Below are 14,241 nucleotides of genomic sequence, written 5' to 3'. Positions count from 1 at the left end.
ATGATTGGTGATTGTCATGATGGCTCTGTGTGATGCTCAAGCTGGCGTGAGGTCGAGTGGTGCGAGTTGTTTACTTCCTGTGATCGGGGTCAGTCACCTGCTCAAACTGATGGCATCGAAAGACCGGATGACACTTACGATCTAGCCCTCATCTTTCTTCTCTTGCGCTTAAGGCGCCTGACGCGCTTCTTCCTCCACTTGGCTCTCATCGTGAACGATTGGGGCTGTTGGTGGGGTTAGCTTGCTGTTTGCCTTTCGCAAGTGACGTCGGTAGCAGCAGCCCCGGTGAAAAGCATCGCCGCAAGAGGAATTGATCAATTGAATGAGGATCAACTGATCAAACGCTCATGCAGACAACTGCATTCACTGTGGTTCTGCGGGAGTATAACTTACTTGGTTCTGTCGATGAGGTTGCGTTGGATGGTCGGGAGAGAAAGATCAAGAGGGGAAAGCTGCAACGCGCAGCTTTTTGAGTTGTGGACTGGCGAACAAGGGAACGGCCAGGTCACGTGATTACTTATGTAAGCTAGTCCGACAGGGATCCGCCTTCGAACTGGCGACGAGCATCTCAGACGGGAGCGCGTAACGGGCTTTGATCATGAATTTGTTGGCTTCGGATGGTCTCGCTCTGGCATTTGAGAAGATTCAAGCAACTGTGCTCATAGAAAATGAGTGTTCCGGCCTCGGAGAACGCGATGCTGCCCCTGGAGCTCACACTCGTCCTCGCAGCCACCCGGGACATGGGCATCGGCCTGCGAGGGACTCTCCCCTGGACTGGATTGAAGAAGGAGATGGCTTATTTTGCCAGGGTTACGAAACGACTTCCTCCTCAAGTAAGTCGAGTATTCCGCAGCCTTGACTGCTCAACCTTTCTTCCTCACAGACGATTATCACTTACATAAACCCAGGTTGAACCTCCTGTGATGAATGCTGTGATCATGGGGCGCAAGACATGGGAGAGCATACCGCCCAAATTTAGACCGCTGAAGGGAAGACTCAACGTAGTCATCAGCCGATCCTTTGGACCGTCACCAGAAGAGCCAAGCAGTGTGGAGACAGACCCAGTGAAGGCCTCTTCTCTCGAGCAAGCCATCGCATATCTGCAACAGAAGCCACAGGGAAGCTTAGGGCGAGTTTTTGTGATAGGTGGTGGCCAGATCTACGCCGCGGCCCTGCAAATGAAGGAGGCAAGGAGGGTGCTGCTTACGAAGGTGATGTCCGATTTCGAGTGCGACACATTCTTTTCACTGAAGTTGGACGGCGAGGGCGAGAGCTCTTTGGAGTGGGCGAAGAGGTCAAAACAGGAACTCGACAGCTGGACTGGAGAGGTGGTTCCTGACGGTATTCAAGTGGAAAACGACACGTCCTATGAGTTTCAGATGTGGGAGAGGACGAATTGATATCCCTAATATCAAAATAATACATAATCCCCCCAGCTCCGATGCCCAGAGTTTTCCTTTCTTGAAGCCCATGTTCTGTTTGTACATACATATCGAGTAACCGAACCTCAAAGCCCATGCCTGCAACCTCATTTAAAGCGACTGCTCGGCTTCGCTTTAGCCGGCTGGGCCTCTGACGCAGCACCCTTGGTGATCTGCTCAAGCGAGGCCGGCTCATCAACCAGCTTCAACTCTGCCGTGGGCTGCGTCTTGAATACGCTGCCTCCATGATAGAGCAGTGCAGGGTCAAGCATCTTGTCTAGGGACCTCGAGACCGACCTCATCCAGCTGACAATGGCAGCAACATGCCTCATATCGACGTTCTCGTCCGCCTTGAAGATGTTCCTCCACACAGCCGACGCCATCACGGCATCGCCCTTGACCAAGCCCTCGTCATACGCCAGTATCACGCCCCTCCACGTCTGGAACAGGTTCTGCAGGTGCCTCTGCCGGATCATGCGCGACGACATGCCGTGGTTCACCTCCATCACGTCCTCGGCGTTGTGGAAGAAGTGGTTCACAAGCTGGTTCTGCCACGCCTGCCATGCGTTCTTTTCGAGGCATCTTAATCGTACGACAATGAGGTAGAGGTGCAGCATGGTGACTTGCGACCATGTGCTGAAGGTTGGGGGCAGACCGAATTCTGTGGGTCACGCTGTTAGCAACGCAGGCATCAGATGCTGTCGAGTTGAGATCTGAGCGTACCATCATGCCACACGCCCCCTCCGACGCCGACTTCCTCCCCGTTCTCTGCCAATGTCACCTCCTCCTTCTTCCTCAACTCCGGCGGGATCTTGTATGTGGCCGGTGCCGCGCAAGCCTTGTAGATGCTTTCGGTGGCGCCAAAGATCTGGTAAGGCTGGACTGCTTTCGACGGCAGAAGTTTGCTCGCGATGCCTAGCAAGGTCTGCGCGATCCCAGGTTGCTTCTCAGACTGGGGCGAGCCCTGCGAGCGGCTCGGTGCAGTCTGGTGGAACTGTCTCGTTGACGCCCGCGCGATCTCTGCGACGGTGGCCCGCTGGGAGACGGTTGGGGCGCGATTGAGCTCGCGCAAGAGCCGTAGCTGTCGCCGCGCAACGTCGCGACATGGTCTGCAAAGCCGGTCTGCCATATCCTGGAACTGGATGGGTTGTGAACTAGGAGAATCAGCAGACAGTGCGAAGCCAGCTGTCGAGGCTCTCAAGTCTCGATTATAGATGTCATTGACGCTTAGCGCATCGACGTCAAAAATATTGCTGCAGCTATCCTTGTAGACATGCTTTGCCGAGCTCGGCTCCGTATCCTACCAAGACATCCGGAGCCAACATTGGACCTTGATCAAATAGTGTACTTGGTCTTCAATTAAAACCATGTCGCGGCAATCTTACTTTATTTATTATGATACGATTGGCCTCGTTATATAATATATGCGGTTCTCAACCGAACAGCTTCCGGGTTCTTCTTTCTAGCCTCACTGTAAAGATGTACTAAAGCGCGAGAACCCGTTTTCAGCCTTGTAAAACATGTCACTCCGCCAGGCCTTGTTGGCCATCCCGCTGACCATCCGCCACCCACGGTTGTTTGTTCTGGGCCCACGTCCCATCCCTGGTCGCCGTTCGGTGAGGGTTCCATGGTGACACCAAGTCCTCACTTGCCACGCTGTCTCGTCCGGGAGTGGCAGCCTCTTCGGGTTCATATGTGCCTCCGGGGCTGGGAGGGTTTGCTGGTGGTGGTGGGAGGGTAGGAGGGTCCAGATCAATGACGACTGCCTCTCGGTTTACTTGGCGTTGCTGTTTTCTTTGATTTGCGGCTTCTGATGGGGATTGCGACTCTTCTTGCGGACGACGACGATTGCCTCCATGGTGCTCGACAGTTCTGGCTGGTCTACTCTTAGGATTGGTTTCCAATTGCCCCTCTGTCCTAGCTAGATAGGCGGTTTGGGCCTCGCGGGCCCTTCGATAGGCCTTATGGGCTTCTTATCGGCGCTCTGGAATAGGTATCCACACCCTCTCGCCTCTGACGCGCCCCTCAGCATCCCGGAGGTTTATCAATCCTCGGCTGGTGAGAGTCGTCCACAGCACAGCCTCTAGCAACGAATTAGTGATTCACAGATTGCTTGCCATCATCATAGCCTTTGCTCACCCGAAGCGTCGGCCCACTGTATTCAACAATCCTACATTCTTGTCACTTTCGGTGCTGAGGCATCCTGGAAAACAAGAGAGTGAACAGGAACACCGTGGTGACAACGAAATGCGATTGATGGCGATATTTCCGCCTTGGGCTCATTGTATGCCATGGGCTCACGAGGGTACCGTTCATAACTCACTCGCCCCAGACCCATCTTACATGATCTACTACATGAAGCAATAAATGATAGCTTTGAAGACCATTCTAGCCCAGTTCCAAAGCCATTGATGCGACCAGTATGAGGCGCATTGGCCCGGCTAGCTGTATCGTGAGAAGACCAAGGACGCATTCGTACCACCGAACCCGAAAGAGTTCGACATGGCAACATTGACATCCCTGTCCTGCGAATGGATAGGTACAAAGTTGAAGTCTTTGCCTACATTTGGACTATGCAAATTCAGGGTCGGAGGAACCACATTCTAGAATCGAGTCAGCGCCGCACATACTAAAGAGGAGTTTCAGAGCCACCAACTCACATCTGTGATTGCGAGCACGCAAAACAAGGCCTCAATCGCACCGGCGGCGCCAAGCAAGTGGCCGACCGCGCCTTTTGTGCTGCTCACGGTGACCTGGCTGTCCTTCTCAAGGCCTTCCTCGCCCAGCATCAAGGTACCGATTGCACTAGCCTCTGCCGCGTCGCCTATGGGAGTGCTCGTCGCATGAGCGTTGATATAGTCGACGTGGCGCGGTCTGAGACCCGCGTTCTTCAGGGCCCGTTTCATGGCCAGCAGAGCCCCTGAGCCGTCCTCTTGGGGAGCCGTCATGTGATAAGCATCACCACTACAGCCGTAGCCGGCCACCTCGGCGAGAATGTTTGCACCTCTAGCCTTAGCGTGCTCAAGCTCTTCCAGAACGAGGACAGCAGCGCCCTCGGCGACGACAAAACCGTCGCGGTCCTTATCGAAGGGGCGGCAGCTGGAGCTAGGATCATGGCTGAAGGCGGTTGATAGGGACCTCGACCTTCCGAAACCTGCGAAGGTCAGGGGGTGCACGCAAGACTCCGCACCGCCGGCGATCATGACATCGGCATCGCCACAGGCAATGAAGCGTGAGGCGTCCCCAATCGAATGAGCGCCGGTGGTACAGGCCGTTGTGGCGGAGTGATTAGGTCCCTGGAAGCCATATTTCATGGAAATATGGCCCGCGGCAAGATTGATGAGGATCTTAGGGACAAACAACGGAGAGACTTTCTTGTAACCCTACCTATAGTCTTAGCTTTTTCATTCCCTCGGCCTAGTTGCAGTCCAGGAGGCCAGGCTCACATCTTTCTCGAAAGCGACGCTAGTAGAGTACATTTCGTCCAGGTTGCCTATCCCACTTCCGAGGCATACTCCGGTAGCCTCGAGGTCAGCCTGACTTGAGGGGTCCCAGCCAGCGTAGTCGAGCGCCATCTTCGTAGCTGCGACAGCATACTGGGCGAATCTAGACATGCGCCTCTGCTCTCCAGCTTCGAGCCAGTCCGAGGGGTTCCATCTCCCGTCTGTCTTGCCAGTGCTGCCACTGGGCACAACTCCTGCGACACAGCTTGGAAGACCTTTCCACTTAGTCTGAGGCTCGACTGCAGAAACATCAACAATGCCAGAGTGTCCAGCCAGGAGGCGCTGCCATGTCCTGTGCGCACCAACCCCCAGAGGGCTGATAGCGCCTAGACCTGTCACGACAACTCGTCGCATGCTCCCATTTCCCAAGTCTAGAACTCGTCCTGACTTGGTGGCTAGAATGGGGAAGCCCAGGGCTTGGTGGATCGAAACTGTGGCTGGCAGCAGGTGGGTTTTTCGCGTGAGACGAGGAAGCTTGATTGAGTTCAGATGGGAGACTGGGGGGGTAAAACCAGATGTTTAGGTTATGGTGAAACTGACAGCTGGAGGTGATGGGGTTTCCAAGGCTGATGCTTCAGTGGCTCTCTGCTCTCTGCTTGTGCTCTCTGCGCGCGCGCCGTCGGCAGTTTAGACGCTCGGTAGGTCCGTCCGTAGCGGGGCTAGTGCCTCTTTCCTCAAAGCGCGCGTGTTTGGGCAGATAGGCGAGAAAGGTACTTCCGCAACGGGCAGGCGGTGAACTTGCTCGACGTTTGACGTTTCTAAATCTAGGCCTGAATAGGCGCGGGCCAGTGCAGGACGGGGCAGGGATGAGCCACGGCCACGACCTGGACCCTGACGACAAAGCCAACGTAAGTCCCTGCTGCCCCGAGCGCTCTGAGGCTGAGGCTCAGGAAGGGCCCCTTTCCCCAGATTTCCCACGACAACACCTAGCCACATCCGCAAGTTGACAGGCGTTGGCGAGAGGCGTGTTTCTGTTCTAGATTCCTTTTCCCTTCCCCTCGGATTTCACGTTAGTGCATGCGTTGTGCATTTGTTTCCTTATCTGAGACTGCATTGTACTGGCAGCCACAAGCGAGTAGAGTAAGCAGCGTCCCTCGGTCGTGCCTTATCTTCCTACACCTCCACTTCAAGTGAGCCCGCTCGCGAGGAAGGTTTGAAGCAGCAAAGTCCCAAGTCTCAACAACGACGGATTTCAACATCACTACAGTCAGTCAAGGCCGTCGGTTTCACTTCCACCAATTTCGCCAGCACGCAATCTACCTCAAAAAGCATCGAATTGATTAGAGGCAAGCATTTTCCCTCCGTTAGCAACTTTGCGCACGAGGGTTTGAGTTGGACCTATCGCAAGAGGGCATCTACATTTCCAAACCAGGACTACCGCGACTGCGTCTGTCTCTTGCAGCGTTGCATTGTTTCCCGGGCTGCTGTAACCACGAACCATCCAATCTATCCCGCTGAATTCAAGACCGCCGTGCAGCACACACGCGGTATCGCCAGTTTATGCAATCTGTGCTTGCCGCAAGTCGGTTTCAGCCTGCCCAGATTCTGTTTCTGGCCCCTTATCGGACGGCTCACACAAGCTCTACGGCTGTCCCATCCCAAAGCTACCGACAGGGAAACACCACCAACACAATCTGGAATTCTGCCTTTGCATGAATCCACTACCCGGCTCTCAATCGGCAACGTTGTCTCCCTGAGACCGCGCGATTCCATACTGCAAGCTCACCATCGACCGCACTCTCTGTCCTCCCACAACCCGCACCCCGAGGTCAACGCTAGGTTTCAGCCTCCTCTTCCACCATCTGCCATCCATCCCGCAGATCAAGCGTGGCAAACCCTCGACTGACAGGCTTTCCCGGCTTGAGATCTACCGCTGTTGTCCAAGCATTCCCGGCACTCTGGCTCCTGGGATACTAGTCACAGCCCAGGACATCGGTTGAAGCCCCGGAAAACAAGCTTCCTCGTGGGGACGGCGAATCCCATCGCAGTTGCTTATCTGGCGCCTACTTTGGGGGTTCTCGCGTGACGCTTCATGTCCGTCTGGGATCGACTGAGTTTGGGATCGACGGACGACGCTGTGCTGGCTGTGACCTGCACGTGGTTCTCAACCCATTACTTCCGCTGTAGTCTGTTGGACAATCAGACAGCCCCTATATAGCACCCACCCCTCTCTCGCATCTACCCCTGAGCTCAACAAGAGTTTGCCCCGTTCTCCCTGTTTTCGGTCCTCAAGCAACATGGGCCAACCATATAGTGACAAGCCGTCTGGTACGGCATCAAAGTCCGATATGGCGGGAAACGATAGCAACTCGAGCTCAAAGGTCGATGTCGTGGAGGTCAGTGGAAGAGAGGTGGAGGCATCCGGGTCGACATTCGAGACTCCTCTGGGTCGTCGGATGAGTCCTGTCGATGACCTCAAGCACCGTCTCTCGCTATGGGGTGAGTCTAACCTCCAACCAAATGACAGTGATGAAGAAGGATCAGAATACGAACTTCTTTTAGATCCCAATCTTCCTGAGGAGTATACACGACCGAGCATGCCGCGTCCCCGTGGCTCATCGGCCTCGACATATTCCGCCGACGAGGAGAAGGTATTGGATATCAACAAGGAAGGCGAAGAGGACTCACCCTACCCCGAAGTCAGAGCTGCCGTGCGGAATTACGATGTCGAAGCGCCTTGCAACACTGTCAGTTAACCCTGATCAGCATAACGCTATATGCCTTTACTAACCATGGGCTACAGGTTCGTGCTTGGACCATAGGAATGGTACTTGTCGTCGTTGGCGCCTCCATGAACACTTTGTTCTCTCTCCGAAACCCCGCCATCGGCCTTGGTGCCTTGATTGCCCAGATCATCGCCTGGCCTATCGGTCACGGCTGGGCCAAGGTCATGCCCAAGCGACAGTTTAACTTCTTCGGGATACGATGGTCGCTGAACCCTGGACCGTTCAACATCAAGGAGCATTCTATCATTGTTGTGATGGCTAGTGTCTCATTCTCTGTCGCGTATGCGACTGATATTATCTTGGCCCAGAAAGTCTTTTACAAGCAGGACTTCGGAATCCCCTGGCAGCTCATGCTCACCATATCTACCCAGTCACTTGGTTACGGCATTGCTGGTATTATGAGGACGTTCCTCGGTAAGCAAGACCAGTGTAGAAGTGTGTCCGCAAAATTAACGAACAAACAGTCTATCCTGCGGCGATGATCTGGCCCGGAAATCTCGTCTCCGTGACATTGATGAATGCCATGTACGAGGGCAACGAACAGCCGGATCCCACTGTTCTCGGTGGAAAAATGCCTCGTTACAGGTGGTTTGCAATCATCACTCTCGGCGCCTTTGTCTATTATTTCATCCCTGGCTTCCTGGCGCAGTTCCTGAGTACCTTCGCCTTTGCCACATGGATCGCCCCGCAGAACCCAGTCGTCAACCAGCTTTTTGGTGCTACAAGTGGCCTGTCGATTCTTCCCATCACTTTTGACTGGTCACAGGTCGCGGGTTTCGTTGGCTCCCCTCTGATTCCGCCTTTCCATGCCATTGCCAACACCCTCATTGGAGTTTTCACATTCTTCATCATTGGAGCGTCGGTCTTCCACTACAGTGGTGTGTGGTTTGCCGAGTTCTTACCCATGAGTGACTCTGGTACCTACGACAACACAGGCTCGTCCTACAATGTATCGAGAATCCTGACACCCGAGTTCACCCTGAACCTAGAGGCCTACAAGGAGTACTCGCCGCTGTTCATCAGCACGACATTCGCCATGTCTTACGGCTTGTCCTTTGCCGCTATCGCCTCTCTGATTGTGTACACGTACCTCCATCACGGCAAGATGATCTGGAGTCAATGGAAGAACTCCAAGAACGAGAATGACGATATCCACATGAAACTGATGAGGAAGTACCCCGAGGCTCCAACCTGGTGGTACATGAGCTTGTTTGTCCTCGTGAGTTTCTCTCGACTGCGTGTCAATGTCGCATCAAACTCTAACCGTCGTCTTCCAGATGCTGGCTCTCGGCTTCGTTGCCGTTCTAGCTTTCCCAACCAACCTGACGTGGTGGGCGTTCCTGCTCTCCGTGGCCATCTCGTTCTGTTTTTCCCTGCCCATTGGAATTATTCAAGCCATCACCAACAACCAGATCGGGCTCAACGTCCTGACTGAGTTTGTATTTGGTTACATCCAGCCTGGTCGTCCGCTGGCTCTCATGATCTTCAAGACGTTCGGTTACATTACTATGAGTCAGGCGCTCAGTTTTGTTTCCGATCTCAAGTTTGGTCACTATATGAAGATCCCTCCGCGGACCATGTTCATGGCCCAGGTCGTGGCAACGACGTTCTCGTGCTTCATCCAGATCATGGTTCTCAACTCTGCGCTGAAGGCCATTCCGAATGTTTGTACGACAACTCAGCGAGAGCACTTCACCTGCCCAGGCGGAAAGGTTTTCTTCTCTGGTAAGCTACTACCATGTCACCCAGTATAGTCAGAGCAACTTATTCTAACTACCTCTCTAGCCTCCGTCATCTGGGGACTCATTGGACCGTCCCGCATGTTTTCCCCGGGCCAGATCTACTCCGGCCTCTTCATCTTCTTCGGCATCGGCACAATCGTGCCCATCATCTTCTACTTTGCCGCCAAGAAGTGGCCCAAGTCACCAGTCAAGTACCTCATGGCGCCGCTCATCTTCGGTGGCGCAGGCTCCATCCCGCCAGCCACACCGCTCAACTACCTGTCCTGGGGCATCGTAGGCTTCGTCTTCCAGTACTACATCCGCAAGCGCTACTTCAACTGGTGGAGCCGCCTCAACTTCCTGACTTCCTCCGGTCTCGATCTCGGCCTCGCCCTCAGCACGCTCACCATTTTCTTCGCCTTCACTCTGAATAACATCAACCCACCTAGCTGGTGGGGCAACGATGTCATCACCACGACGATGGACTTCCAGGACACGGCCATCCAGACCGTACTTCCTGAGGGCCAGACCTTTGGCCCAGCGACGTGGTCGTGATACATGTCTCGATAGATTAAGAGTACACATTTTCTTCAAGGCGCTATGGTCCCTCGCGGGAGCGGTAAGGAGTTAGGGGTATCGGTCTGAGTTCAGGTACATCGGTCTAATTACATGGCATGTATGGGAGGTATCTTTGCCGTGTCGGGCGGCGTTAGGTCTAAGCTAGTTCCTTTTTTAATTTTATGCATTCATGAACTATGACTTCCGCGATGTGCTCATTTCCTGTGTTCGTTAGCCGGAGTCAGGATTTTGTCTGAGCTTTAGTGAAACCCACCAAAGCCTGTCTGTACACAACGCAAGCTTGGTAGATACACTCTGGGACTTGGCCTGTGCCCGTATCTACGGCCTTTGGTACTCACAGTTCATTAAATCGCTTCCTCTTTTGACCGTTCTTTCATAAAAGCATCTACTGGCTAGCAACTAGCAAGGAGTCCTTCAGCTCAGATTTCCATCCTCGGCGTCCAGCTCTGTATTCCGCCGCCCTCACGCCTCCTTCCCTCCCTTTCTTGCGCCGTCCTGAACTTTTCTCAAACCCTCGACTCAGCCAGCACCAGCGCCATGCTGCGTTTCTCTGTTTTTTTCCTTCTGCCAATGACAATACGTACATACACACGTACACACATACATAAATATCAAGATCCTGCGCTCACTAACTCGCCCAACTCGAATAGATGAAGGAACAGCGCTCATGCAGCCCACAATGCCACCCACCTGCACACCTCAATTTCCAGCAAGCAAAACAACGCTTTAGTAACGCCCCTCACTCCGCGAATCGTATCATGGGGTAAAGCGGCACGTTCCCAATGCCCCCGCCATGGGCGCCCCCACTGCCCTGCGCGCCCGGCAGAGGCGGCGTCGCAAACGCAGGGGCCCCGCCCCCGCCCGCCCCGGAGACGTCGAAGCCGCCGAGCGCGGCGTCGCCGAACAGGGCAGGGTCGGCCAGCTGCTGCTGCTGCTGCTGCTGGTGATGGCCAGGCGCCCCGGACGAGGCTGTCGTCTGCCCCTGCGGGCCCTGCGGCTGCGGCGTGGCGGCCCAGTTCTCCCACAGCGTGTCGAAGTGGAACCACTCGGCGTCGTTGAGGAGCGGGTCGCCGCCGGCCGAGGACGTCGTCGGCGTCAGGGCGGAGGGCATCATGCCCGGGGAAGGGGAGGGCCCGCAGGTCTGGGGGTTGTTGTTGGGGTTGGTGTTGGCCGAGTCGCGCCTGTGCAGGCCCGGGGGCGGCGGCTGCGGCGCCTGGGGCTGCTGCGCGTGGTGGGGCGGCATCGAGAGGGCCGGGTCGAAGGCGCCGCTCGAGGCCGGGGCGCTGGTCGGCGCCGCGTGGGCGGTGGTGGGCGTCGAGTGCGAGAGGAAGAAGTTGGCCATCGGGTCCGGGGTGCTGACCAGCGCGCCGGACGGCGTGGTTGGTATCGAGGCCGGGTCGCGCAGAGACGAGGTCGCTGGCGCCCGCGATACGATCACGTTGTGGAACGTCGTCATGATGTACACCAGCCGGCTGGCCTGCGGGTCCGTCTTGGCGCAGTATGTCATGATGGAGAGCGCCTGGTGGTAGGTCTCGCCGTACGACGGGTTCTTGTGTAGGGAGGCGAACTCGTTGCTTTGTACCACCAGGGCAGCAGCGAAGAGAAAGTGTCTGTGTCCATGGTCAGTGGTTAATCGGCGGAGGATTTTATGACGTCCACAAAAGAACAATTGCATGCAACACCTACATTATGAACGGGTCACGCTGCGGCAGGTAGCCGCCCTCATGACCCATCTGTACCAGAGACACGGTGTGGTACGCAGCGTTGACACAGGCCTCGGAGAATTTTTCCATCTTTGAGCCAGGCCGAATGGCTGCTCGTGGGATCCCAAGCCTCTCCTGCTGCATCCTGTTCATGAGGAAGAGGAAGAATGGCCTGGTCAAAAGGATGACCGCGTGACAGTAGAGCAGGTTCACGTGGATAACTGCCATGCCATGTGCCGGATTAATCCCCGTATTCATAGCCTGTCGCCAGTGCAGGCCGGCGTGGTATTTCTGAGGGCCGCCTTTACATTGTTCTGAAATCTCCTGGGCGAGCCTCGTCGAAATTTTGCGCTGGGCGTAGATCTTCTTCAGTATGATGCCAATCACCTGACAGCTCCGCACGGCGGCGTTCAGGCCGCCCGATGACGAAGGGTCAGTGTTTGTGTCAGCGAGATATTTCTCTTGCCCCAGGTATCTTTCGGGTGTGACAAGCGCCTCTGCTGAGCAGTCTTCTTCCGAGATAGATGTTGGCCGGCCCAACGCGGCTGCAAGGAAACGGTCGAGGATGTAAAGGCTCCTCCAGACGTTCCTCCTCACGATGCGGTCGGGGACTGGGAATATGACCATTGTTTCCTGCCTGTGGAGCCCGAGGGCAAAGCCAGACCTCACCGCCATGCCTTGCAAAAGTCAGTACTGAGACAACGTTCTTGCGAGGTGTCAAGAGTCGTACCATGGTAAGCATACGCAGCGTTGCGTTTTGTCCTCGCCAACTTGAAGAGCGACATGAGCAAGAGGGCCTGGACGCTCCAGAAATCGGCATCTTCGAAGCCGGACGTCGGGTCACATAAGCACTTGGCATTCATGAAGAACATCTCGGCACGGTCTGCTGTGCTCGTTTGCAAGTTTTTGATGATGCTATCATCATGGCTACCGGGAGCTGGTGTGGCGAGGACGAGCCCAATTGCGAAGACAAGATAGAGCAAGCATAGGAAGGTGGGCTCGGCTGCCAGCGGGTTCTGATAGCAGGCTTCGAGCCGCTGGTCGAAGACTTTTCTGTCGAACACCTCAATGAGGCCGTTGGTCTGCTGGCGATTAGCATTCTGTCCGTTCGGTACTCAAGCAGCCGACGTGGCATCCCGCAATGTTTGCGAAGCCCCACCGTTCGATTGCAGACTGTTCATGGCAAGTAGACATTACTGAAATGAGACTCACGTTGGTCAGGTACGATCGAATGAGAACATCTGCCGTCCTCCGGTCTGGGAGCAGGAGTGACGTGCGATAATCCGGGGGCAGGCTCGTCGTTAGCTCCATCAGCCGGTGGCGGCTGGGGTCCATGGTGAACTGTGAGGGCCCATCCACGCTCTCGACTATCATGCGAATGAACTGCAGGTAGGACAGCGTAGCGGAATCGCCCAGGTACACTGCCCATCATTATCAGACAGTCAGACTCATGTGTGGGTGGGAGGACGGCGGTTTACGTACAAAGTCTCCCAGTGGGATCTTGAAGCATGCGTGTCTCCGTGTACACCTCAGCAACCTCGTCGGCACCGCTCACGGTGCTTTGTCTTGATGTGGTCTCTGGTTCGGCCTCGGGCTCCGGCTCGCCCTCCCGATGGGGCTGGCCGGGTATGGCTGGTGCAGGTACCGGCGTCGGGAGGCCCAGGAGCCTCGACGGCTCGGTTGTCTCCACGGCCTGCTTCGAGGGGGCTGTCTGTACGTCACCACCCCCGAACCTGGCCCTTTTCGGGGCCGCTGCCTCATCGGACTCCATGGTGTCTGGGGTCGACTTCCTACGTTTATTTGGTGACGAGCCCGACACCACGATCTCGCTTTGGCCGCCATGATGTGGTGTTGAGTGGCCATGCCCGTGGCCTGGCAGGTAATCACAGACCAAGTTTCGCTTCGTGCAAGTGTTGCAAGGCTTTAGCCCGTTGCACTTATTTTTACGTCAACCGTTAGCATCAGCACTGATATATATTGTATCCTCAAGATAGCCTGTCACAGGCCGGGGAGCGGTGGGCATGATCTAATAGGGAGGTGATATACATTGCAGAGCCACAGCACAAGAGCATGTCCGCTCCCACGGTGAATATAGACACGTGGGACCAGCCCAACACTGGCGCGTCTTACTGCATGCAGGCTGGTCCCTCACGATAAGGCAGGGGTTGAGGAGGCATATATATGATGGGGGAGGAGGCAACATTCCCAGGCAGAGACAACACCAGACGAACACATCGAGGGAGCTGTTGTTCATGCAGGGCGGCAGAAGAGAGGCAGGCGTGGAACGGCCGAAAAAAAGAGGTGATTGGCTCTTGGAATGCTGACATGATATATAGATAGACAAGACGAAAATGGCAGGCTCACCTTTTGCTTCCGACGCTTGCAGGACTCGCAGGCCTGGGCGGTACGTATCCTCTTGTCATCAGGGACCTTGGGCCTTGTCATGGCGACAAGCTGGGCCGCGGGTAGGGGCTAAGGGTGTACAGCAACGGAGATTTTTGAAGGCGGCCGGAGAAATTAAACAGGGTTCGGTACCGCCATGGGCGGCCCGACGCCGGGCTTGTTGAAAGTTCCCCCGGGGAGCAGGA

The 14,241-nt window shown here is 55.5% G+C and overlaps 5 protein-coding genes across 5 annotated transcripts; 2 read left to right on the top strand and 3 right to left on the bottom strand.

The window, feature by feature from the left end:
• Positions 1 to 668: 668 nt before the first annotated feature.
• J7T55_015041 (dihydrofolate reductase) lies at positions 669 to 1,400 on the top strand (the record flags this gene model as incomplete). The annotated part of the gene is made up of 2 exons (XM_053133296.1): positions 669 to 833; positions 909 to 1,400. 2 exons carry the CDS (start codon positions 669 to 671, stop codon positions 1,398 to 1,400), a joined length of 657 nt encoding a protein of 218 aa, XP_052988770.1.
• A 128-nt stretch (positions 1,401 to 1,528) lies between these two features.
• On the bottom strand, positions 1,529 to 3,050 carry J7T55_015040 (ubiquinol cytochrome-c reductase assembly protein Cbp3; the record flags this gene model as incomplete). Its single annotated transcript, XM_053133295.1, has 3 exons — positions 1,529 to 2,082; positions 2,145 to 2,721; positions 2,994 to 3,050. The coding sequence occupies 3 exons, from the start codon at positions 3,048 to 3,050 to the stop codon at positions 1,529 to 1,531; spliced, it is 1,188 nt and encodes a 395-aa protein (XP_052988769.1).
• An 812-nt stretch (positions 3,051 to 3,862) lies between these two features.
• J7T55_015039 (uncharacterized protein) lies at positions 3,863 to 5,278 on the bottom strand (the record flags this gene model as incomplete). Its single annotated transcript, XM_053133294.1, has 3 exons — positions 3,863 to 4,024; positions 4,082 to 4,804; positions 4,868 to 5,278. 3 exons carry the CDS (start codon positions 5,276 to 5,278, stop codon positions 3,863 to 3,865), a joined length of 1,296 nt encoding a protein of 431 aa, XP_052988768.1.
• Positions 5,279 to 7,161: 1,883 nt separating this feature from the next.
• J7T55_015038 (uncharacterized protein) lies at positions 7,162 to 9,926 on the top strand (the record flags this gene model as incomplete). The annotated part of the gene is made up of 5 exons (XM_053133293.1): positions 7,162 to 7,611; positions 7,668 to 8,064; positions 8,115 to 8,869; positions 8,928 to 9,375; positions 9,436 to 9,926. 5 exons carry the CDS (start codon positions 7,162 to 7,164, stop codon positions 9,924 to 9,926), a joined length of 2,541 nt encoding a protein of 846 aa, XP_052988767.1.
• A 763-nt stretch (positions 9,927 to 10,689) lies between these two features.
• J7T55_015037 (uncharacterized protein) lies at positions 10,690 to 14,098 on the bottom strand (the record flags this gene model as incomplete). The annotated part of the gene is made up of 6 exons (XM_053133292.1): positions 10,690 to 11,560; positions 11,637 to 12,330; positions 12,384 to 12,735; positions 12,866 to 13,074; positions 13,136 to 13,589; positions 14,018 to 14,098. The coding sequence occupies 6 exons, from the start codon at positions 14,096 to 14,098 to the stop codon at positions 10,690 to 10,692; spliced, it is 2,661 nt and encodes an 886-aa protein (XP_052988766.1).
• Positions 14,099 to 14,241: the final 143 nt, after the last annotated feature.

This window comes from Diaporthe amygdali (genome assembly GCF_026229845.1).
Source record: "Diaporthe amygdali strain CAA958 chromosome Unknown NODE_36_length_484128_cov_64_979186, whole genome shotgun sequence".
Lineage (NCBI taxonomy): Eukaryota > Fungi > Ascomycota > Sordariomycetes > Diaporthales > Diaporthaceae > Diaporthe > Diaporthe amygdali.
This window is presented reverse-complemented; position numbering and strand designations above follow the sequence as displayed.